Below are 26136 nucleotides of genomic sequence, written 5' to 3'. Positions count from 1 at the left end.
GGATGGTCTCGATCTCCTGACCTCGTGATCCGCCCGTCTCGGCCTCCCAAAGTGCTGGGATTACAGGCTTGAGCCACCGCGCCCGGCCTGTTCTTCCATTTTAAAGATGAGAAAACTCAGATAATGTCTTACAGACATTAAGTAACTTGCTCAAGATAGACCAGCTAGTGGGTGCTAATGTCAAGAACAGAACACAAGTTTTTGTACTCCAGAACCATAGCTCTTAAAGCTCTCCTCTGAGGCATAATTATTAATCCACTGTCCCATTTTTATTACTGAACTAGAATTAAAGCTGTATCAGAGCTCCTAGTTGGCCTAAGGAAACTAGTATTTCCAGATAGAGTTGATATCATTCTCTTCAAAAGCAAAGAAATTCTATTAGTCTATGAATCACACTATGATCAAATACACAATTCCTGTAAGGCCTTGGACATACTTAGGATAGCTGGAATATCCAGATTATTACCTTATAGACTCCTAATTATCCAGGGAATCTGATTGAACAAAAAAAGGAACTAAATTATATAGTCACTTGTATATGTGTTTGTGTGTATGTGAGATTCAATTAGCTATGCATGTATTGACATAAGTATGTATCTATTTTCAAGTTTCTTTTAGTTCTCAACAATTTTTACAATGATCTGATTATAAAATATTCTAAATTATTTTATCACCATATTTCAACAATTATGTGTATGAAAGGTACACACATTCTCACACAGGTGGTCAAACATTTTTTAAATACCAAGAAATTTTCCTGCAAAAAAATTACTTAGTTGATGTCTGTTTGCAATGTTCTTTGTTTTTTTAATACACAAGATAATGGTAATTTTTTAGTGTAAGAACCAGAAAAAAAAATAGCTAAATAAAATATTTTTTCATCGAAATAGTCTCAACAGGGGTTCTTTTTGCTATAAAATGAATCCAATGGGCACAGGTTTTCAATTAATTTTTAGCAAAAAAAGCAATCCTGAACATCTAATAACTGCCAGATGACTCAAAAATACATCAGGAAAATTTTCTAAATACTCATTTTCCCCAGTAGAGAACTGCACATTTTAAACAATTCGAATAATTTTCCTTGAATTGTAGCTGGTTTACCTTTAAACTTCATATTCCACACAATCGCATTCAAGTCTGAAACTATCTGCTGTAATAAAATCTGTCACCATGTAGATGACAGCCATCACTAAATAGTGTGAAGTAATAACGCCACAGTTGGACCATATAATGAACAATTAGGAGTGCTATACAGGAACTTATCAGTAGAATCCAAGTTTCTGGACTTTTTGAACTTGTGCAATGTATCACTTTTTTTTCAATTTTATAATCCCAAAGGTCAGATGTACTGCAGTCAAAGAGGGAGGATTGGAAGGTTGCTTGGAAGCCACAATTATCTCCTGAGTTGGGTTCCACACTGTCAGATTCTCTCATTAAAGAACCACTAAAGAATTCCTCCTAGTTTTGATCTTTAACACGATAATGGAAAGAAAAATATTAAATAATATGCCAAAGCGACAGTCAGCTTGGTGCATGCTTTTGAAAAAATGGGAATGAATAGGATAAAGTTTCCATTGTAGTAATGGTGAAGAAACTCAGATAATCCAGAACTCAGGATTAACTCTGGAAAGTATGGTCTGGGTAAAGCATCACAACGTAATGTTCTTAGAAGACAGAACACAATGTAAGAATTATGAAAAATCTAGCAAAATTATGAAAAATCTAGCAAGGGAAGAGATGAGATAGAAACCACACTTATTTCAAAATCTTCCCTGGGTCAATATTAATAATGTACATTTCTCCTCCTCCTACAGGTTCTATGAGGCACAGTTGCAGTCTTCCCATCAGAGTCCTACTCTTTTTTTTATTATTATGGTAAAATATACATTACATAAAATTTACCATTTTAACCTTTTTTTTTCTTTTTTAGACAGGGTCTTGCTCTGTCACCTAGGCTGGAGTGTGATGGTGCGATCGTGGCTCATTGCAGCCTTGATTTCCCCAGGCTCAAGTGATCCTCCCATCTCAGCCTCCCAAGTAGCTGGAACTACAGGTGCACACCACCACACCCGGCTAATTTTTTGCATTTTGTAGAGATGGAGCTTTGCCATGTTGCTCAGGCTGATCTCAAACTCCTGGGTTCAAGCAATCCACCAGTCTTGGCCTCCCAAAGTGTTGGAATTACAGGCATGAGCCACGATGCCTGGCCCATTTTAACAATTTTTAAGTGTAGAGTTCTGGGGTATTCAGTATATTCACATTGTTAAGCAACCATCACCATCATCTATCCCCAGAAGTCATTCCATCTTGCAAAACTGAAACTTCGTACCCATTAAACACCACCTTTCCATTTCTCCCTCCTCAACCCCTGGCAACCACAATTCTACCTTCTGTCTCTATGAATTAGAGTATTGTAGGTAACTCATATAAGAGAAATCATACAGTGGATGTTTTTATGTGTGTGTTGCTTGTTTCACTTAGCATAATGTCTTCAAGGTTAATCCATGTTGTAGCACATAAAATGTTGTTTATCCATTCATCTATCAATGGACACTTGTGTGGTTTTCAGCTTTGGGCTATTGTAAATAACGCTACTGTGAACATGGGTGTACAAATACCTATTCAATTCCCTGCTTTGGTTTCTTTGGGGTATATATCAAGAATTGAAATTGCTATATCATATGGAAATTCTATTTCTAATGTTTTGAGGAATTGTCATCTGTTTTCCAAAGTGGCTAAAACATTTTACATTCCCAACAGAAAAGCACAAGTGTTCCAATTTCTGCAAATCTTCATATATACATTATTTTCTAGGAGATTTTTTGGATGGTTATAATAGCCATCATAATGGGTGTGAAGTGGTATCTCATTGTGGTTTTTATTTGTATTTCCCTAATGATGAACAATGTTGACTATCTTTTCATGTGCTTATTGGACATTTATATATCTTTTTTGAGAAATGTCTATTTAGGTCTTTATTCATTTTTTAATTAGGTTATTTGTTTTGTGTCGTTGTTGAGTTGTAGTTATTTTTACATTCTGATATTAATCTGTTATCAGATGTATGATTTGCAAATATTTTCTACTACTCCATGGATTGCCTTTTCACTCTCTTGATACTGTCCTTTGATGAACAGAAGTTTTTAATTTCGATGAAGTCAGTGTATCTGTTTTCTTTTGTTGCCTGTGCTGTTGGTGCCATATTGAATATATCTTTACCACATCTAATATTATGAAGTTTGTCTCCTATGTTACTAAGTTTTACAGTTTTAGCTCTTATATTTAGGTCTTCAATCCATTTTGAGGTACTTTGTTGTATATGGTATAAGGTAAGGGTCCAACTCCAATTATTTTGCTTGTGGCTACCCAATTTTCACACCACCTTTGTTGAAAAGACCGTCCTTTCCCCATTGGTCTTGGGTCCCTTCTCAAAACTCACTTGACCATATATTTGAAGGTTTATTTCTGGGCTCTCTATTCTATTCCATGGTCTAGATGTCTGTCTTTATGTCAATACCACACTCGGGTACTGTAGCTTTTTAGTAAGGTTTGAAATCAGGAAGTGTTAGACCTCTTTCTTATTTTCTCAGGTTTTTGTTTTTGTTTTTGAGGTCCCTTGAGATTCCACATGAATTTTAGGATAAATTTTACTACTTTTGGCCGGGCGCGGTGGCTCAAGCCTGTAATCCCAGCACTTTGGGAGGCCGAGATGGGCGGATCACGAGGTCAGGAGATCGAGACCATCCTGCCTAACACAGTGAAACCCCGTCTCTACTAAAAATACAAAAAACTAGCCAGGCGAGGCGGCGGGCGCCTGTAGTCCCAGCTACTGCACTCCAGCCCAGGCAACAGAGCGAGACTCTGTCTCAAAAAAAAAAAAAAATTTTACTACTTTTACAAAAGAAAAATTATTGAAATTCTGACTGAGATTGCACTGAATCTGTAGATTGCTTTGGGTAATACTGAAATCTTAATAATATTAAATCTTCCAATCTATGGACACAGAACATCTTTTCCATTTATATCTTTGTAAATGTCTTTCAACAATGACATAGTTTTCAATATAAAAGATTTTTGTCTCTTTAGTTTATTCCTCAGTATTTTATTCTTCTTGATGCTATTGTAAATGAAATTGGTTTATTCATTTCAGACTGTTCGTTAGTGTACTAAAATGCAACTGAGTTTTGTGTGTTTGTTTTGTATCCTGCAACTTTGCTGAGATTTTTAACTAGCTCTGTTTTTTTTTTTAAATAGAATCTACATTTAAGATCATGTTGTCTATGAATAGAGATACTTTTACTTCTTCCTTTCCAATTTGAATGCCTTTAAATTTTTCTTGCCTGATTACACTGTCTAAAACTTTCAAAACTATGCTGAATAGAAGTGATAAAAATGGCCATTCCTGTCTTGTTCCTGATCTTAAAGGAAAAGCTTTCAGTCTTTCACCATCAAGTGTGATGTTAGCTGTGGGTTTCTCACATATGGCTTTTATTATGTTGAGGTGGTCTCCTTCTTTTCCAAGTTTATGAGTGTGTTTTATCCCTTTTTGAGGAAAGCTATGTGATATAATTTGGATGTGTGACCCCTCCAAATCTCATGTTGAAATGTGATCCCCAGTTTTAGAGGTGGAGCCTGGCAGGAGGTGTTTGGGTCATGGAGGTGGATCCCCTATGAATGGCTTGGTGCCCTCCCCACGGTAATGAGTGAGTTCTCACTGTTAGTTAACAAGCGAGTTGGTTGTTTAAAGGAGCTTTGCACCTCCTCCTCTCCCTTGCTGCCTGTCTCACAATGTGGCACATCTGCTCCCCCATTGCCTTCTGCCATGAATATAAGCTTCCTTACCAGAAGTCAAGCAGATGCTGGTGTCATGCTTCTACAGCCTGCAGAGTCATGTGCCAGATCAACCTTTTTGTTTTTTAATAAATTACCTAGTCTGAAAGATTCTAGAATAGCAATAGAAAATGGACTAACACACTATGTATTACATTGTCACAAAATTGTACATACAATTCATTGTATTGTTCTGGAAAACCATTTCCTTCATTTAGATAACATACAAAAATATTTTCATAAAGAATAATTTCCCTACTCTCAATTAATGTAAAAATTAGCGGCCAGTTCCTGAAAAGAATGAAATGAATCCAAAATATTCCAATTAAATGAAAGTAAAATGTCATAATTCTCAAGAGTAAATGTCAATTAAAGACCTACTATTTGGCTTGGTGATTTAAAAGTATTAACTAGTTTTTATCAAGGATATATTTGTTATCATTTACATTGAATTAATTTTAATATTTTCATTGACACATAAACAAGAAAAACCCTAAGTCACAAAGGTATACTATAGTGAATTAAGTGAGTACTGTTAAAGTTCACACCAGAATTATCCAATATTCCTTCAGCAGGATTCTTGTCCTATATAGTTGCCTTTATCCTTAAGTCTTGAGAACATCTTTGGCAAGGATTGTGTCATCAATGGTATCTATATCAGTGAAAAAAGGATTACCAGACCATGTTTCAACTTTATTATTGCCTGATGATTCATAACCTTCAAAGGAGGTCTTCAGTGTTTGCAGGTGTCTGATGATATTTGCAGAAATATTAACAAGGTATAGCATTCACTCCAGCTTACAGCAGTATTCACTCAAGTATTAGAAGTGTTGTATAGCTGTTTACAAATAATTCTCTATTCCAGAGTAGCTATTTGGCCAGAAGATGTAATGGCTTTTCAGTAGTTTCTGCAAGGATAAATACAGGGCCCTAAACAGAAAGTTTAATCTTTTACATGGACAAATTTTTCACTAAGCTAATTCATGAACAAATGAACTCCTGTCACTTTTTCCCCAAATAGGTTTTCAATTTCTCTCAAAATAAGTAAAATTTCTTTTCCAAATTCAATCAAGCATTTCAAGACCTACCCAGTGGAAAGTCACAATTATTTCTGGGTAGTAGAGAATATTATATTCTATTCATATTTCTCTGATGGAAACTTATTTAAAAACTGTGATTCAAGGTCTTTGCTGTCATAAATTTGATAGCTTTCACAACAGAATGCCAGGCTTCTCTCAGAATTCCTAGCCAAGCTTAAAGTGTCAATACATACATGAAGAAATGATATTTAGTTACAAACATTTTTGCTTATAAGCAGAAAAATGTACATGGGATGACAAACATGGCAGGAGAGCTATCTATGCACACATATGGGCTCAGAAGACATTTGCTTTGGAAGAAACGATTCACCATTTGATGTTGCCAGGTGTCTGAAATCTTCAAAGGGAGCTCACAAACTGAATATTCTTCTTGTGTGACATCAATTTACACACTTGAGCCATAAAATACGAGCAGACTACATTGCAAGAGTAGTTTTATCCAATTCCATGGTGAAAGAAAATAGTGCAACTGAATATTCCTCCATTCACTCAGTCAGTAAACCAGTACTATCAGCCAGTCTATTAAATATTTATTGACTGTAAGTGCCAATCAGTCTTCTAGAAGTGGAAGAACTAGGTAAATTTCCTGATCAAATGGGGTTACTATTTTGCATTTTCATGAGCTCCTTAAAACACCAGAGAAATTGTTTGCAGCTCTGGAAGAATGGTATCATTTCATTCAGAAATACTTCTTTTTTTTTTTTTTTATTAAAATCTCATTAAGGTACATGACCCCACCAAATTTTCCCTAATCGTTATAAGGCATCTTTTACCGGAATTGTGATAAGAAACTCTGGAAGATGGGTCAAAATAAAATTCCAGTAAAGTTTTACTTTCTCCCTAGAAGAAAGAGTCACTGCGCAGCCAATTTTCAGAATATGCTGAGAACACTTCCCCAGTTCAATGCTTTCGTGTGTTCACAGGCTTTGGGAAGCACTGCCAGTTTTGTACATCATACCCAGAGATGAAAGAACAATCCACATAACTTATGGTTCATCTTTTCTTTTATATTTCCATTGCCCGTTATGACACAAAACAGTCTACAACTAGGAAGCAATTATAGACATCAAAATATATTAAAGAAAATGATTTATGTTACACCACTGTATACACCAGCATCTAAGTCATAAAACAATTACAAGAGTGAAAAGTTCCTAATGGTGTTATTTGACCTAAAAAGTGTTTTATGAACACTGTTTTCAAAATAACAGAAGGAATCTAATAGACATACATCCCAAAAGAAAAAAAAAAAAAGACATATCCAGTTCAAGGTCTCTCTGAAGTCCATCCATGGGAGCAAGATTAAAATCAACTCTCTTGGAAGAAAAATAGCATTGAAGGAAGGAGAAAAGATAGCATAGAAATAAAAAGTATTGAATAAATAATAATAAAATAGCATTGAAGGAAGTAGAAAAGATAGCACAGAAAAAATAAAAAGCTTTAGTAGGTATGTTTATTTTAACTAAAATAAACGATAAAATTCCCAATAAAGATTCATACCATTGACATATTAGTTACAAGTAAGTACTTGTAAATTTCATTTGCTATGCCTCGTTCACTGGAAAATTTTCAGAATCTACATCAGTAAAAGTTTCAAAAAGGAGTTCAGTGTGGTGGTGGTGGTGTTGTTTGACCATAAATGTAAGGATTTATTTCTGTTTTCTTAATTCTATTGTTTACATATCCAATTGTACTATAATGCAATATTTCTTTCCTTTTTTTTTTTTTTTTTTTGATTTTCAACTTTTATTTTAAGTTCAGGGTTACATGTGCAGGATGTGTGAGTTCGTTACACAGGTAAACATGTCCCATGGTGGTTTGCTGCACAGATCATCCTATCACCTAGGTATTAAGCCCAGCATCCTTTAGCTATTCTTCCTGATGCTCTCCCTCCTGATGACCCCCACAACCTCTGACAGGCCCCAGTGTGTGTTGTTCCCCTCCCTGTGTCCATGTGATCTCATTGTTCAGGTACCACCTATAAGTGAGAACATGCGGTATTTAGTTTTCTGTTACTGTGTTAGTTTGCTGAGAGCAGCTCCAGTTCCATCCATGTCCCTGCAAAGGACATGATCACATTCCTTTTTCTGGCTGCATAGTATTCCATGATGTATATATACACCACATTTTCTTAATCCAATCTATCATTGATGGGCATTTAGGCTGATTCCATGTCTTCGCTGTTGCGAATAGCGCTGCTGCACATGACACAAGGCTGCTTTGACACTCTAGAATCTTCAAGGTAGATAACTTTGCTGACAAACCTTGAAATCTTAAAAATGGTGTTTTTCTTTTTTCTTCACCTTCTACTCTGTGACCTCTCTCTTGTCATTGCCTCTAGAAAAGTTAGAACCATTATAAATGAAATACAAGGAAAAATAGACTGTCCAATTTTGACTAATAATTGGTCCTTGAACAGCTAAAATGTCTGAATGACAGAGGGCATAGGCTTAACTCCATAGAATTAGAATTGGAAAACCACAACAGGAGAGTGAGAAGACTCCATCCTGGGGAGGCCAGGCAAGGGTAAGGGGTCCGAGAAGAGGGTAGGAAAGATGGACATGACTTTGCAGAGGGTAGACTGGGGGAAGGGACCGGGGAGAGAAAAAAGAACCTGATTTCCAGAAATTACATCAAAAAGGAACTGTGTTCACCTTGTGTGATGGTTAAGCAACTTCTAGGCTGGCATCAGGGACCAGCAGGGAAACTGAGCTCAAACCTGCAGACAAGTTATTGCCTTCAAAGAAACACCAGCACAGAGGCACCACAATGAGCTCCTCTTACTGCTGTAAGGTGATGTACATAAAACAACTGCATGGGGCAGAAGGCTCAAAACCGGAAACATCGGTGGATACTAGTGGATACACACATGCACACACACACACACACACACACACAAACACACAAGAGAGAGCCCAGACACTGTGCTCCAAAACAAAAGAAAAAGACTGATATCCAGATGGGCAGTTGTGATGGGGAAGGAAAAGTCCCAGGCTCTGAACATGAATAGGACTGGACAATGCATGGATTTAACCCTGCTACATAAACACATTTCTTGCTGATATTGACTGCCTTTGCTAATATAACTTTGACATATTATTTTACTAGCAAATTCTCAATTTCCTTACTCTGATTAAAAAATAACATCTGCAACAACAAAAAATAAATAAAACCTTTTTCATTAGTTTGAGAAAAAACATAGAAATGAGAAAGAAAGAAAAGGAATCCTGTTACATGGTATATATGCCTAATATTAGCTTGCTCTCATTACTAGAATAAGCACAATTGCTAATGGGAAGGCTGTTTATTAGATCGTTTTAAAATATAATTTTATCCTCATTATAAAAAACAGTAGATGCAGAGGCCAGCACGGTGGCTCACGCTTGTAATCCCAGTACTTTGGGATGCCACAGTGGGCGAATCATTTGAGCAGGAGTTCAAGATCAGCCTGGCCAACACAGTGAAACCCCATCTCTACTAAGAAAAATACAAAAAAAAAAAATTGCTGGGTGTAGTGGCATGCACCTGTAGTCCCAGTTACTCGGGAGGCAGGAGAATCACTTGAACTGGGAGGCAGAGGTTGCAGGGAGCCAAGATCGTGTCACAGCACTCCAGCCTGGGCAACAGAGCAAGAATCCGTCTTAAAAAAAAAACAAAACAAAATCCCAAAAATAATAGATGCTATTTTAGAAAAGTTGAACCCATAAAGATATACAAAAAAGAAAAGTGATGTATAAGCCCAACACACAGACATAATTCCATCTCATATTTTATGTGCAATGCCATACTATATTTTTAAGTATAATACATATATTGATGGGTAATCATGGTTTTTCTCATAACATTGTATCATGAGCATTTTCTCATTTTTAAATAGCATCAAAAATTATGACAGATGGCTGCACAGATGTCCATATTATCGATGCATCATAATTTATTTAAACATGAATCTAATATCATAAAATTAAATGACTTCCCATTTCTACCATATTAAATGGTATTGTGAGGAGACTTTTTGCATGAATTCATTTTGTTTCTTAGAATAAATTTCTAAAGCAAAATTACCAGTTAGAGGGCATGAACACTTTTAAAATCCTCTTTCATATTATAAAAATACTAAACAAAGGAAGGTAGGGTTTATAATTCTCTTGCCTGCAGTAGTATCCATCTTCTTATGCCCTTCCCAACAATGAACATACTTTTTTATTTTTCACATTTATTTTATTTTAAAAATATTGGCAGCTTTTTGTTTTCAATTGTGATTTACAATTAATAGTGAAGTTGATAACTTCATCATACGTGGTCATTTCTCTTTGTGTGTGTGTGAGTTGTTTACAAGAATTTTACCTACATTTTTACAAAAGAAAAATGCATCTTTGATTTATAGACTTGGAAAAGAATTATTGGTGTGCTATATTGCAGACATTTTTCCTCTTTCATTTTACTTGCAATGTTTTGATATAATGAAACTTTTAAATTATATATTCTAATTTATTGACTTTTAAAGTTTTTTCTTTCATGTAACACTTACAAATGTCTTTCCGATCCCAATACTTATTCAACATCAATATTCAACAAACATATTTTGAAAATCTATTACACGTCGAAGAAAAAGAAAAACTTTCCTTGACTTTTCTGATTATTAGGGGCAATAAAGACTATGGCTTCATTGTTAATATTTAACATTTTATCTTTAGAAATTTTTGTTGTGTGGAGTAGATAAGAAATGTATTTCATGAAATTGCCTTGTATTCATTTGTTTTATGTAATAAAAACAGCATGGTATGGTGGTTAGTATTGACAGTTTCAGGATCCGATAGAATTGTTTGTGAATTCCAGCAGATCCATGGAACAGCTCTGTGTCCTCTGGCATTTTATTTTAGCTAGTCTAAGCCTCATTTCCTCAAGCTGTAAAATAGGAACAATAATAAAACTACTATTCCTACTATGTTTGTGTTTGGTAAAAATTAAATGAGACACTGGATGGAGATTATTTAACAGCGCTTGGCATACAGTAAGTACTGTATACAAATCTGCTGGAATTATTATTAGCTATTTTGTTTTCCCAACTAATTTGGAAGGCCAAGTTTATTTGTTAAATATATTACGCATATGCTTAATATTTTTAACAATCACATTCTTTTCTAATTATAAACTTTCATAACGTTAGTGTAGTTTACATGATACACTATCATACCTATTAATGAAAATTCTTTCTCTTTTTCTTCTCCCTCTTACTAGCTATTTACCCCTCATTTTTCTAGATAAACTTGGAAAACACTTTATCAGGTGGCAAAGTTTATCCTTGTGAGATTTTGTACTAGAGTGTAATTAAATCGATTCCATGAAAATGGACCTATTCACACCATTGCAACATCCTATTAAGAAGCATAGTCTTGTCATGAGTCTTTTTTCTGCATATCTGTGTTTTTTTCTGATTTTCTTCAGATAGGCTCTACATATTTATTTTTAGATTTCTTGCATACCTAATTCTGTGGTACTATGAGCTGAATGTGTGTGTCCCCTCAAATTAATATTTAAAACCCTAATTCCCAATGTAATAGTATTGGAAGGTGGGGCCTTTGGGAAGTTATGAGATCATGAGGATGGTGCCTTCATGACTGGATGACTGCCCTCTCAAGAACAGCCACGGGAGATGTGATCTGTCTCTGTGCCATGTGAGGTCTCAATAAGAAGGCAGCCATCCGCAGACCAAAAAGAGGGCACCAGACACTGAATCTGCTGGCACCTTGATGATGCCAGCAACTAATAAATATACTTAATTACCTATCAATAATTTCCTTGAATGTAAATGTACTGAATTCATCAAAAGACACAGAGTGGCTGAATAGATAAAAAGTCATTTTATGAGACCAGCATTACCTTGATAATAAAGCCAGATGGGGACACTTAAAGGATAAAAGTTGCAAGCCAATATTCCTGATGAACACAGATGCAAACGTTTTCAACAAAATATTTGCAAACTGAGTTCAACAACACATTGAAAGAATCATTCGGCATTGTCAAGTGGGATTTAGCTGAGGACTGTAAGTATGGTTCAACATGTGCAAATTAATTAATGTGATACACCACATTAACAGAATGAAGGATAAAAACCATAGAACCATCTCAATAGATTCAGAGAAAGCATTTGAAACATTCAAAATCTTTTATAATAAAATCTTTCAACAGATTACTTATAAAGAGAATACAATAAAAGCCATATGACCAACAGGTAGCAAACATCACACTTAACAGTGAAATGTTGAAAACTTTTTTTTCTAAGATCAGGGACAAAACAAAAATACCTATTCTCACCACCAATTTTCAGCATAGTCCTGAAAGTCCTAGCCAGAACATTTAGGCAAGAGAAAGAAATAAAAGACATTCAGATCAGAAAGAAAGAAGTAAAAGTGTATACCTGTTTGCCAATGACATAATCTTATATGTAGAAACCCAAAAGACTTAACAAAAAACTGTTAAAACTAATAAAAAATTCAGTAACATTGAAGGATACAAAAGCAACATAAGAAAAATCAATCGTTTTTCTATATACTAATAAGAAACTATCCAAAAAATATTGAGAAAACAATCCCATTTATAATAGCAGCATATCAAGTATAATACTTAGGTAAAAATTTAATTAACAAGGTGAAAGATCTGCATACTGAAAACTATAAAACACCGAGAATTAAAGTGAAGGAAACACAAGTACATGAAAAGGTATTCCATATTCACGGATTTAAAAAATTAATATTGTCAAAATGCCCAAAACACTCGAAGCAGTCTACAGATTTAATGCAATCCCTATCAAAATTCCAATGTAATTTTCACAGAAATAGAAATAGAAAAAAAAAACTTAAATTCATATGAAATCACAAAAGATTCCAAATAGCCAAAACAATCTTGAGCAAAAAGAACAAAGCTGGAGGCATTACACTATCTAGTTTCAAAATATACTATAAAGCAACTGTAATCAAAACATAAAAATAGACCAAGAAAAGCAGACACAGAGACCAACAGAACAAGCTAGAAAGCCCAGAAATAAAGCAACATTTTTTTTTAAACTCTAATTTTAGGTTCAAGGGTACATGTGCAAGTTTCTTACATAGGTAGATTGTGTGTCATGAGGGTTTGTGTAGATTATTTTGCTACCCAGGCAATAAGAATAGTACTCAATAGGTGGTTTTCGATCCTCACCCTCCTTTCTCCCTCCTCCCTTAAGTAGTTCCCAGTGTGTGCTGTTCCCCTATTTGTGTCCATATGTACTCCATGTTTAGCTCTTGCTTATAAGTGAGATCATGCAGCATTTGGTTTTCTGTTTCTGTATTAAGTGTCTATCAACCCACACATTCATGGTCAATTGACTTTGGCAAAAGTGACAGTAACACACAATGGAGAAAGGACAGTCTCCTCAGTAAACGGTGTTACAAAAACTGGACATTGGATATCCATACGCAGATGAAGGAAATCGGACCCTTAAATTACACCATGTAAAATAATCAATTTGAAATGGATTAAAGACTTAAATAGAAGACCTTAAACTATAAAACTTCTACCTGTAAAAGTAAATATGGAGGAAAGCTCCATGACACTGGTATGGGCAATAGATTTTTGGCTACGTCCCCAAAAGCCCAGGCAACAAAAACAAAAATAGACAAATAGGACTGCATCAAACTAAATAATTTCTGCACAGCAAAGATGACAATTAACAAAGTAAAGACAAAATCCACAGAATGGTAGAAAATATTTGTAAACCACACATCTGATTATGGTTGATATTCAGACTATATAAGGAGCTCAAGCAACTTCATATCAAGAAAATAATATCCTGATTTAAAAGTGGGCAAAGGACCTGAGAAGTTATTACTCAAAAGAAGACATACAAATGTTCAATAGGTACATTAAAAAATTTTTCAGTATTACTCATCATTAGGAAAATGCAAATTACAACCACAATGAGATATAATCTCATAACTGTTAGAATGGCTTTTATCAAAAATAGATGAAAGACGACAAATGCTGGCAGAATGCAGAAATAAGGGAGCTCCTGTACATTGTTGGTGGGAATGTCAATTAGTACTGTCATTATGGAAAACTACACAGAGCTTTCTCAAATATTAAAAATTAAGCTACCATATGATCCATCAATCCCAATTCTAGGTATATTTCTGAAGGAGAGAAAATCAGTTTATTGAAGGGCTATCTGCCCTCCTATGTTCATTGCAGTACTATTCACAGTAGTCAAGATGTAGAATCAATTTAAGTGTACATCAATGGATGCATAAAGAAAATGTGGTATGTACACACAATGAAACACTATCAGTCATAAAAAGAAGGAAATCCTGTCATTCGTGACAACACGAATGAACCTGGAGGACATTATGCTAAGTGAAACAAGCCAGGCACCAAAAGACAAATACCACACAATCTCACTACATGTGGAAACTAAAATCACTGAACTTAGAGAAGCAGTAAATTAAATGATGATTACCAGACACTGAGGTATAGGGGGCAATAATGGGAAGTTAATAAAAGCCACAAAGTTTAGGATAAACAGAGTAAGTTTTGAGATCCATTGCACAACAGGGTGACTACGGTCAATATTAATGTATTGTATATTTCAAAATAACTAAGAGTAAATTTCAATGTCTCATCACAAAAACAAATGATAAGTGAGGCAATGGATTTGCAATGCTTTGCAAGCAATGGATTACTTTGCTTGATTTAATCATTCACATTATACACTTACATCATCACTGTGTACCCCATAATTGTATACAATTATAACTTGTCAATTAAAAGTAATATTGATAAAAAGTAAAAATAAAAATACCAAAAGAGAACGAAGACTAGCCAACGTGAATCAGCACAGAAGCAGAGAATGTAGCACTTAATAATTTTTTTAAATATGACTCAAAAGCTATTTTTAAATCATTTTAAAAAATTTTTTTAATTACACAGACCAGTATGACAACTTATATTTCCCTTGCTAAGCATGTTAATGGATCCTAAAAGAGGAATTCTCATCAACACTAGACCCAAACAGTTATTAGACCTACAAATTACTTTTTTAGTTCACTATAGATTAAGTGCTTAATATCATCTGAAAATAGAATTTATTTAATCTTGAGGACTCAGGTTTTTTTCTAATTTCTTAAAACAATACTGAGTAAAAATAAAAGGTTTATATATTCTAAAAAAGAAGTTCATGTAAAATAAGAACTTATTTTCTTTTTTAACACACAGTTTTTTTTTATTATTATTATTATATTAAAGTCAGGCAACGGTCTGACAATAGAAAGACTACCTGTGGAATACTGTTATGTTAAACTTCACTTACAAGATGTTAAATCCTTAGAACTAAGGTTTTCCCCCAGAAAAAGATTAATGGAAACATCAATTGCTTTTCAGACTTGATAGTTGCTGCTTCAAAACAAACAAACAAACAAAAAAACTTTAGTACACAATGAATTGCTTGTAATTCTGTACACATCCACATTTCATCATTTAGTGATCCTGAACAGAAAGTGGAAAGACAAAGCAATTTGCCAGGAGGTCAAGCCCGCCAATTTCGGGGATCTGCTGTCCACACCGGCTTCTTTCTTAATCCCTGCTGAGGATCTGGAGAAGCAGCAGCAGCACCAAAACCAAGGCAGGCACCAGATTCAAGGTTCTTTTTGTTCCAGTTGTCAGATTCCAAACTAGACCCCAATGGATTGCAAGGATGACCAAATAAAAGCCCTGTTTAAAACTTCTTCAATTTTTGAAAACAAAAGCAGTTACAGGAAAGTAAAACAATTCAGAGGGATCATGTGCACTTACAAGTGTCTTCATGTGGCCTTTCTCCAAGTTCAACCACCAAGGACTCTGAGAGCTGGCAGGTCTGAGTAACCCTGGTGACTATTATTTTCACCTTATCAAAACCTGAGCTAAAAACAATGCATCAGCTGATGACAGCAGAGTGTGACACAGCTGAGGACCCAATATTCATTTCCCAGGCTGGTGGACAGTGAGTAAGTACGGTTCCAAAACTAATCAAGGGAGCTGAGAGATTCTTTCCAGCCTTACCTGATGGCTTCTGGCCAAAGCAAGGAAGTGTCATGGAAGGTGTTGGGTGGTGATAGTGCAAAACGGAACTTGAGGAGGAGGGAAAAAAAGTATCACCCCTCGATAAAGGTGGGGGAAAGAAGATATGGGGAAAGCCCTGAATTCCTCACCGAAGGCCAATCTCAGAGGGGAGCGGAGGGGTTACAACCTACACTTTGGCCAAGGGCAGGAGTAGATGAGCATGGGAACTGGATGATGGCTTGGAAGGTCATCATTTAAGACTTAAAGAAACCAGGGGTGCAGGCGAAGCACCCCACACACCCAGCTGCAGTCCCACAGGCTGTAACCTGAAACCTTCACATATACTCTAACAAGCCCCCCAGGCTAGAGGGCTATTGTTGCAGGGAGGGTGGGAGGTGGGAGGGTAAGGGGAGAAGATAGAGACCCCAGGCCATGTAATTAGCAGTAAGGTGATTGTGTGGTGTGTCTTTTCACAGTTAAGTTAGATGTGCCCCACCAGTTATGATGGGAATCAATTTAAATAGACTTTCTTGATCCCAGAAGTTCAACTACATGGACAGTGGTTACACTTGACAGGATGATTTGTTATAGCACAACTTATATATTCCAAAGGGACAAAAAAAAATAGTATCATTTACAGTAAGTTAAGGTAAATTTCCTTTGAATGGGAGCTTCCTTTCCAGTACTTAGAGGTCTACAAGACATATCTAGAAAATGTACTACTGTGGAAAATGAAGACTATTTAAATCGAATGGAGGAGAAATGGGAAGGGCCTGTGGTTTTTCTTTTTGATTAATTGCTCTAACACTATCCTTCAGGTGGCTCAGGGAGTTTCATATTTTCTTTCGACATCATTAGGCTCTGAAGCTCTTGCAGGACAACTTTGATGCTATATGAATTCTGCCATTTTGCTACCACTGACATGGCTCTTGGATCCACCACACTATCAGAGCTATTAACTCCATTCATATTAATTTTTGTTACAACTCTTACAAAGGAGGGGGGTGCTTCTGGGTATTTAGGTCCACATTCTATTTTAAGGCTGTATATTCAGTTTTCACAAATTGTTGTTGGAGGCCCAATTATCATCCCTGTCCATCTTGTAAATGTCATCTCTTCATCATCTTCTAGACCCTAGCTAACCGCGCCATCTCCTACTCCTTTCTGGCCTTCGAGTTCTTCCAACAGTCGGAAATTGAGAGGGACTTTTACTCCTAATCCTGTGGTGACTGCCATCTTGCGTCGCTGTCCAAGAACTTATTTTCAAAAATGTATTAATAGCACCAGAGGCACCAGAAATTTAACTTCAGCTATGCCAATTTTATTCAGAAACGTTGACATATTAATCTGTTTCTTTAAAGGTCACACAAGTTGGATGTTAAAGGGGACATTGTTTTTTTCTTAAATGTGGCTACTGCAAATCCTTATAAAGCTAGTTTAAAAAAAAATCTAATCTATAAGTTTAGCATCACAAGTTTCCATGAGTGAAACTGCTTGGCCATTGTTATTTCTTCACAGTAGTTTTCTTCTAGTGTGATATACAAAAGAAATTCATGCTTTAATGTAATTCTCAATTTTTATCTGCAGATTCTCACCCACATTTTAAATAAAATGCCAGAGAGGAAACTTCCCAGAAATGAAAATGAAAAGCAAGAATGCCAAAAGGTGACCTCTCCATGTAACATTTAATATGAAATCTGTTTATTCGACAGATTTATGCCTTCACTTCCTTCCAAGGCTGAAAGTTATTAGAATTTTAGAATCTTTCATGCAGCCAAGACCTTTCCTACTCAGCGGCTTTCCATTTCTTCACGTTAACCTTTTCTCTGAAGCAGGACCGTGCATGTTATCACAGCCAGGGTACTGAAGGAAGCTTCATAGAGATTAATAATGGAAGGGACTTGGCACTACTTGTCCAACCAGCCAAGTCATTCCTGTTTACTGCTTGCTCATCAAGGAACAGTAAGGGTTCTTCCAGACAGTCCAGAGTAAGGGGCAACAAGCCCACAGTTAGTGTCTCTGGGGAAATTGGACAAATACAAATGAATCTTTGCCCTTGGCTGCACTTGGTATTGAATGGTTACTGAGTAGTAACAGTATGACAGCTATCCCAAACTAAGAGAAAAATATTATTAGCCTGTTTCATTCTACAGAGAAAAAAGTTTTTCAGTAATCACTCTTCTGGTTTTAACGTAATAGCAATTGAATATATAAATGGAAGGCAAACAGTGGCAAAATCAAATATGTAGAACCTTATTTTAGCAGAAGACAATGAATTCTGTAAACAGAATTGATATTTTATCTGAATAAAAAAAAGAAGATATATGTTTGCATTAAGTGACCTACAATAATGGAATTCGTGCCTCTGGATAATTAATTGCACCAATAGCTACTATGAACCAGCAATGAGCCCCTGGTAATTTTATGAAAATGTGGTTTATGAAGGGTGAATGTGTGTAAGAACGACACTAGTCTCCATTACTGAAAGATGGTGTACCCTCAAGATTGTATACTGCAATAGAAATGACAGGAACATACGTGTCATTACCCATGTCTTCCCTTGGTAAGCTTCTTCCTGTTTATTAGCGTTCTCCCAGTATGTCATGGGGCATTTTCCCACCTGTGAGAGCTGCTTTATCTCATCTCACGACCTCTTACAATAAAACAAAGGTTCAAAATCACACAAGATTTGGGTCCTGGATGACTCGTCCAGGATGTAAATCTAGGTCTTGTATTCTCCAAAGGTTGTGCCCTTCTACTACTCTGAAATCAAAGGACAAAAGCCAGAGTTGTACCCCACATGCAATTGGTACAAACTCACTTGGTAGCAGTGCTCTGTAAATGAAAATAAAATCTAGCCATCCAATCTAAAATTCATTTCAAATATTTCCACATTAAATTCACACTTAAGCTGTTGATTTCCATCATAGCATTTTACAGCTGCATTAATGAGTTCTTTTAAATTTTGTTTCACTCACATAACATCAAAAGCTACATTTTGTTTTGCATTCCTTCTTCATAATCAGTAAAAATTGACTGAAAAATATATTCCATCAGATGAAAATCTTCATGATTTGATAGTTTTTATATACGGACTCATCTCTTTAGTAAACAATATATCTTAGTTTCTGATCTACACTAAAGGTATATAAAATAAAATCCATACAGAGCCAGGTATCTAGCCAAATCTTCCAGACTGTTCAGAGGCCCTGGTTTCAGGATGGACAGGGAATTGAAACTGGAGAAAGGAGAATGTCACTTACAGTGCCGTTCATCACTGTTGTCCCCACACTGATCTGTGAAGTCACAAATGCTGTCAGGAGGCAAGGAGACTCCATTGTCACACTGAAAGCTTTCTGTTCCTTGCTGACCCAGTATAGAACTGAAAACACAGGCAATCCATAGGAAACAAAAAGTTTCACTCATTGGGAATGCCAACCTTCTGTCCAGGAAGAACAGCATTACTTGGTATTGTCTATTAGAGATTAGGCAGTTGTAATAAGCAAGCCCATCATTGGAAATATTCTCTTTTTTTTTCTCTATTCTTCCTTTCCTAGGTTTGCTTCTTATAACTGGGTACTATTGGTAACTATCTGCAACTCTAACAAATTACTCCCCAGGCAGTTAATTTACTCTTTCAGAGGAGTGACTTTAGAAAATATTTAACTTGAGTAATTGCACTGGTTCTGTATCTAGCTAACCATAGATTATTATTGCCCCCTGTATGCCATATTTACACAATTTAAGCCTTTATGGTCATGCTATCTCCTGAAAGACATTTGTAAAAAATAAAGGCCAGGCAAATAAATAGTAGGGGAGAGGGAACCACAATAAAGCTATAAATTACATAAAAATGGTCTGTCTTAATTCCCATACTCAATCACATTCATGTAATTTAGAACATTACTGAGGACACTAAGACATATTCAAAATTTCAGGCCCAATTATTAGAATTGCTCTATGAAAATAAAATGCTTATCCATTATTATCAAATAGAAAACTCACCTTGCTTGCTTTTGTTTTGTTTTGTTTTGTTTTGTTTGTTTGTCTATAGCCCACGGGTGCAAGTAAGTGCTTCTTGAGATAAATTAAGAACCATAGATTTTTAAAAGTTGAGAGGACATTGGATGTTATTATTTTATAAATCATATAACTTCAACCCAAGGAAGTTATGAGATATATGTGAGAAAATACAATAAGTTGGTGTAAGAAACGAGAGCTCAAATATCCTACTGCTAAAAACAGTGTTCCTTCTTCTATAGCACAAGAATTCACCTGTCAATTCATCACAATTTACTTTTACAAGTGAAACACATGATTTCAGGATGCATATTCAGAATGAACGATATATTGAAGTTGAGATCACACAGACATATTAATTACATAATCTTATGAACGTGAATATTATAGAAATTATGTGATGTTGAATGTTCTATACATTGCTTTATATTTGATTTCTTAAGGGGATGTTAAAGTTCTTTTTCAACTATTTTATTTTAATTTCTGCAGTGTAACCACAAGAGGCAAAAATAACTGGAGAATGTAGAGTGGAAAGGACCAGAGACCAGGGACAGAAAAGGCATCTGATAATTTTTTTAAATGTTCTAAAAATTACGCATATTGTAGGGGGTGTGTGTGTGTGTATATATATATATATATATATATATATATATATATATATATATATATATACATAGTGGACATTCTGGATTCTAGGGGGTAGGGGGACAGGAATTCACAATTCTGCCTTACCTCTGAGCACTCCAAATAATCTAACATTTTGTTGCACTGTGCTTCAGCCCTGTTTCAGACATTTATTCTTCTTACCTCTCTGTTTTGCAAATAAATACTAATAAATCCTTCATCTACCTCTTTTTCTTTCCTTGTCCCTTAAATATTGACTATCTTTATGGTTCCATTTTAAGTTCTCCTTTCTCCTAAGATTACAGTAATACTTTTTTTCTAGGCTCTCTCTTCACTCTCATGATTTCAAGTAAGATATCTTTATTTTTGTTTCCTCAGTCTCTGTCTGCAATCCTGATATGCACTTCTTCCTGAGTACACGCATACACACACGTGCATGTGCGCGCGCACGCACACACACACACACACACACACACACACACCCCTAATTAACACATCTACTTTAACAGAAAACTAAACTCATCTTCCTTTCCCCAACCAGCCAACCAGCTCTTACTCCCATGTTCCATATTTCAATGAATGGTACCTTCCTCTGTCCAGTTACCCAAGTAAGGAACCTCTATATTGTTCCTGGACTACTCTCACCTATCCTATCCGTCTGGTATTTTCTGTGTTTCCATTGAAGACTCTACCCATTCTCATCTCAGCACGTTTCTAGTACTCACAACTCGTTTCCTGGTCTTTGGGTAGGGTGACCATTCTGAAGCACAAATCCACTCCTACGTATTTCCCTCTGAAATCAGTAGAACTGTCATACTCTGAATGTAGCTTACAAACAGAGCGTACTTTGCAAGGCTCAATGCTTCCCTATCCTGTCAGCCACAGCCTTACTGAGCGACTGTGCTTGCAGTTTTCTAAACATGCCATCTCTCAACTCCAGATCTGAGATCCCTTCCCCACCCCAATCACCAGGTTAATTATTATTCTTTATTTTTCATCTTAGGAGACTTTCTCTAAGGTATCTTGGCTGATTTACCCAGGCTGAGTTACATTTCATTCCTAGGTTCTCTCACAGCCTTCAATACTCATTCTTAGCACCTGAAAGTCCAGTATAGTCATTGTCTCCTCATGTGATTCCTTCCCTATCCTATGAGAATGCAGTAGACTATGCATTAGATCTCTAGACTTGTTCATTCTACATACATGCTACATTGCATCCTACGAGCTACATTTCCCCATTTTCTTCCTCCGATCCTGATAAACACTGATTTGTTTTCTACATCTGTATATTTGAATTCTTTAGATTCCACGTATAAATTAGATTATGCAATATTTTCTCTCTGTGTGTCTGGCTTATTTCACTTAGCATTGTGTCCTCCAGCCAGGCTCATTTACATTGTGGCAAATGCCAAGATCTTGTTCTTTTCAAGGGCCAAATAATATTTCATTACATATATCTACAATTTCTTTACCCGTTCATCTGTCAATGGACACTTAGGTTGTTTCCATATCTTGGCTTGCAAGCAAGTGTAAAGATCTACATGTAATCCTAGCACTTTGGAAGGCCGAGGCGGGTGGATCACGAGGTCAGGAGTTCAAGACCAGCCTGACCAACACGGTGAAACCCCGTCTCTACTAAAAATACAAAATTAGCCAGACATGGTGGTGTGCACCTATAATTCCAGCTACTCAGAAGGCTGAGGCAGGAGAATCACTTGAACCTGGGAGGCGGAGGTTACAGTGAGCAGAGATCATGCCACTGCACTCCAGCCTTGTGACACAGCGAGATTCCGTCTCAAAAAAAAAAAAAAAAAAAAGAAAGAAAGAAAAGAAAAGAAAAAAAAAATCTAACATACAACATGAGTACTATAGGCAATACAATTATACTGTATATGGGGTTCATGCTGAATGAGAAGATTTTAACTGATCTTTCCATACACATACACACAAATGGGTAACTGTGAGATGCTAAATATGTCTATTTGCCTCACTATAGTAACCTTCTTATGTTCTATATGTATTCCATAACATCCTATTGTGCATTTTAACTACATGCAGTAAAATTTTATAAGATGGCAAAATATTACAATAAATATATCTGACATTGAAAAAATCAGATATTTGCTTGCTTTTTTCCCTTAAATATACGATTGTTAAACTATCAAATTTCTTCTGTTTCAGTGTGCTAAAAAAAAATTTTTTAAAAAGATGCAGCAGGATTTTGACTTTTTCACTATTGAATCCCCAGGCATCAGCATAGCAGCACAGTATCCTGGCAGATAGCAGTTGCTCAAACAATTCAATTCAATTGTTAATTAAATGAAATTAATGAAGGATTACCATCATATCAACTTTGCTAGGCACATGTAAATAATGCAATAAAGATGTGAAAATTTTAAATGCCACTAGGTGAAAGATACACAATTCTTAGGTTCAGTGTTGCTTTTCCATGTCTAAGTCTTTTTAAAGACACTTTAGGTTTTGAAACTGCAATTTTGTATTACAGTGGCAATACACTTCATCATCCCTCAACACTAAACTCAGCCATTATATCGAGACAAAAGTCATGTCAAGTTTTCCTCTTTAAGAAAGAAAGGAAATTAGGGAGGAAGAAAGAGAGAGAAAACGAAAGAAATAAAAAAGAGGGAAGAAGAGAGAAAAGAAACAAAAGAATGTAAGGAAGCATGTGAAGATATAGAAACATTTCAATTTTACATCCTTATTCTAAATTCAGGTCTCGTAACATTTTTCATTTGGAAAAAAAAATCACGTATTTTGTTGCTGTCATAGCTGTTTATTGCCTAGTATCAGCCAGTAAACTGCTTTATTAACTGTTACTATCTACTAAAAATAACATTTCTCTATGGTGTTTCAAGTGTCATTCATCATTTAGACAAGAAATGAACTGGAATGTGGCACCCAAAGTAACTCAATATCATCCAGTAGTATAATATTTTATAAGACAAATTTATATTTTGTTTCCAAAAGATAAAATTATTTTCCACTGATAAATCTTTATCACTTTTTCTCTAAATGTACCAGAAGGAGCAAGGAATAAAAGAATACTGATAGCACCTAGGGTTGCTTTGATCTAGTTTATTGAGGAAGGGGAAAAAGTCTGATTCAATACTAGCGCCCTAACACTGTGCTGGATGCTTCATAAACATTGCCATTATGTCTGATGTTTCCTCCTTTATTGTTCCCTTCTTTTACTTTAAAAACTAATATTCAGGCTGGATGTGGTGGCTCATGCCTGTAATTCCAGCACTTTAGGAGCTGAGGCAGGTGGATCACTTGAGTTCAGGAGTTCAAGACCAGTCTGGCCAACATGACAAAACTCCGTCTCTACTACAAATACAAAAAAGAGCCAGGTGAGGTGGCACACACCCGTAATAATCCCAGCTACTTGGGAGGCTGTGGCAGGAGAATAGCTTGAACCTGGAAGGCAGAAGTTGCAGCGAGCCAAGATTGTGACACTTCACTCCAGCCTGGAATACAGAGCAAAATGAGCATCCATTTTATGCTAGATATTGGAGATAGGTAAAAGGAAGACAGAAGAGATACAATGAATAATAAAGCCATGTCCTTGACATTAAAAATTTTCAAACATAGGGAAGGATGTATAAAGGCACTTGCAAAATATATATACACATTACTTTTAGTTTTGGCAAAAATGGTTGACTACATTTTCTATTTTTAAAAAATCCAACTCTCTAACCACAAGAAAAGCTATATGTTGGATGGAATGGAATATAAAACACTCTTAAATGTATAATCAAGTGCTGAGCTTGCAAAATGTAAAGCCAATTTCCAAAGTGGAAAAGGAGATTGGAGGATATAGAGGTGACACAAAAGAGAGTTTATTACTAAAACATCATGTTCAAGAATATTTTAAAGAAAATTCCAGGATTAATGTAAAATAAGCATTGAATAAAGGTTTGAGATGCAAGAAGAAATGATGACGAAAGTCTAAAGACACATTTGCAGATAAAAGACCCCTAAATCGTAAAAGATGAATTGGGAACTGTGATAAAAGGACTTGAACCTGCATAAATGGAGAATTAGAACGAATATCTTTGCATAAAGCCAGAGGAAGAATTTGCTAGGAAAAAATTCCTGGCACCTTCAACAAGGCACTTCAGGACTCCTATAAATTATGATAATCTAAATAAGAGCTTAAGTGAAAAATTAACCGGCATACAGGAAGGAAGCCTCTATGACTTACAGCCAAAACAATCAAACGAGCAGAGGCCGAAGTAGACACTGAAAGTTGTCCACTGGCATTGTGAGACAGAGAAGATAAAATAACTATCAAATATTCTAAAAGATTAAATTTTTTAAATTATGCACAATGAACAATAAACTAACAAAATAACCAACAGTGATTTTGTTAAAGAATAATTAAAAATATAGCTATAGAAAAGAAAAATAACAAAGAAAAATAGAAGTGAGTACAGAAAAAATAGACGTGAATACAGCATTTAATGAATTGCAAGGTAGGCAAAAATAAATTACATGAAATGCAACACAGATGTATAGAAAATATGGAACATATATAGTTTAAGAAACCTGGGACATAGGCCTGTCATGGTGCCTCATGCCAATAATCCCAACACTTTGGGAGGCCAGGGCAGGTGGATCACCTGAGGTCAGGAGTTTGAGATCAGCCTGGCCAACATGGTGAACTCCATCTGTACTAAAAAATACAAAAAATTAGTTGGCCATGGTGGCAGATGCCTTATGATAATCTAAATAAGAGCTCAAATGAAAAATTAACTGGCATACAGGAAGGAAGCCTCTATGACTCAGAGCAGATCCCAGCTACTTGGGGGCTGAGGTAAGAGAATCGCTTGAACCCAGGAGGCGGAGGATGCAGTAAGCCAAGATCTCACCATTGCACTCCTCCCTGGGCAACAAGAGTGAAGTTCCATCTCAAAAAAAAAAAAAAAAGAAAGAAAGAAACCTGGAACATAGAATGACAGGTCTAACATAGGACTATATGACTACACAAAGTTGGCAGGGGAGATAAAGGAGAAAATAGGGAGAAGCAATATATATTAATTATACATATAAATATATATTATTATATTAATTGTAGATAAATTATATAAACATTAATATATTATTGATTGATGTATATTAATAATATATGACTTATATGAACAATATATATGTGAATATATAATTTGAATGTATAATTAATAAATACTATATATTTATTAATATACATTAATGGAATTAGTGAAAATATAAATTTTCCAGAAATTAAGAAAACATGCACTCTTAAGAATCAGAGTGCAGAATAAATTTAAAACATATTCAGCTGGATACTTTGTAGTCAAACAGAAAATTACCAAGAAAATAAAAATTCTTAAAATCAATTAGGGAGACAAAACATATTACCTACAAATAAATATTATTTAGACCAGCAATTAACTTCTCAACCAGAACAATGCAAGCAAGCAGATGGTGGAATCATGTTTTCATAGTG

At 35.5% G+C, this 26136-nt stretch overlaps 1 protein-coding gene and 1 pseudogene across 1 annotated transcript in view; both read right to left on the bottom strand.

Annotated features, from left to right (window-relative positions):
* MALRD1 (MAM and LDL receptor class A domain containing 1) overlaps positions 1-16035 on the bottom strand; it is a 673535-nt gene extending 657500 nt beyond the window's left edge. Inside the window, exons 1-2 of the mRNA XM_074000837.1 lie at positions 16002-16035; positions 15756-15857 (exon numbers count right to left, since the gene is read on the bottom strand). Coding sequence (XP_073856938.1) covers positions 15756-15857; positions 16002-16035 — 136 coding nt within the window. The remainder of the gene's footprint in view (positions 1-15755; positions 15858-16001) is intronic.
* Positions 16036-16808: 773 nt separating this feature from the next.
* On the bottom strand, positions 16809-17237 carry LOC102137943 (ubiquitin-conjugating enzyme E2 variant 1 pseudogene; annotated as a pseudogene).
* Between the last annotated feature and the right edge of the window lie 8899 nt (positions 17238-26136).

Source organism: Macaca fascicularis, chromosome 9, assembly GCF_037993035.2.
Source record: "Macaca fascicularis isolate 582-1 chromosome 9, T2T-MFA8v1.1".
In the NCBI taxonomy this organism is placed as follows: Eukaryota; Metazoa; Chordata; class Mammalia; order Primates; family Cercopithecidae; genus Macaca; species Macaca fascicularis.
Note: the sequence above shows the minus strand (reverse complement) of the source record. Positions and strands in the feature narration are given on the sequence as shown.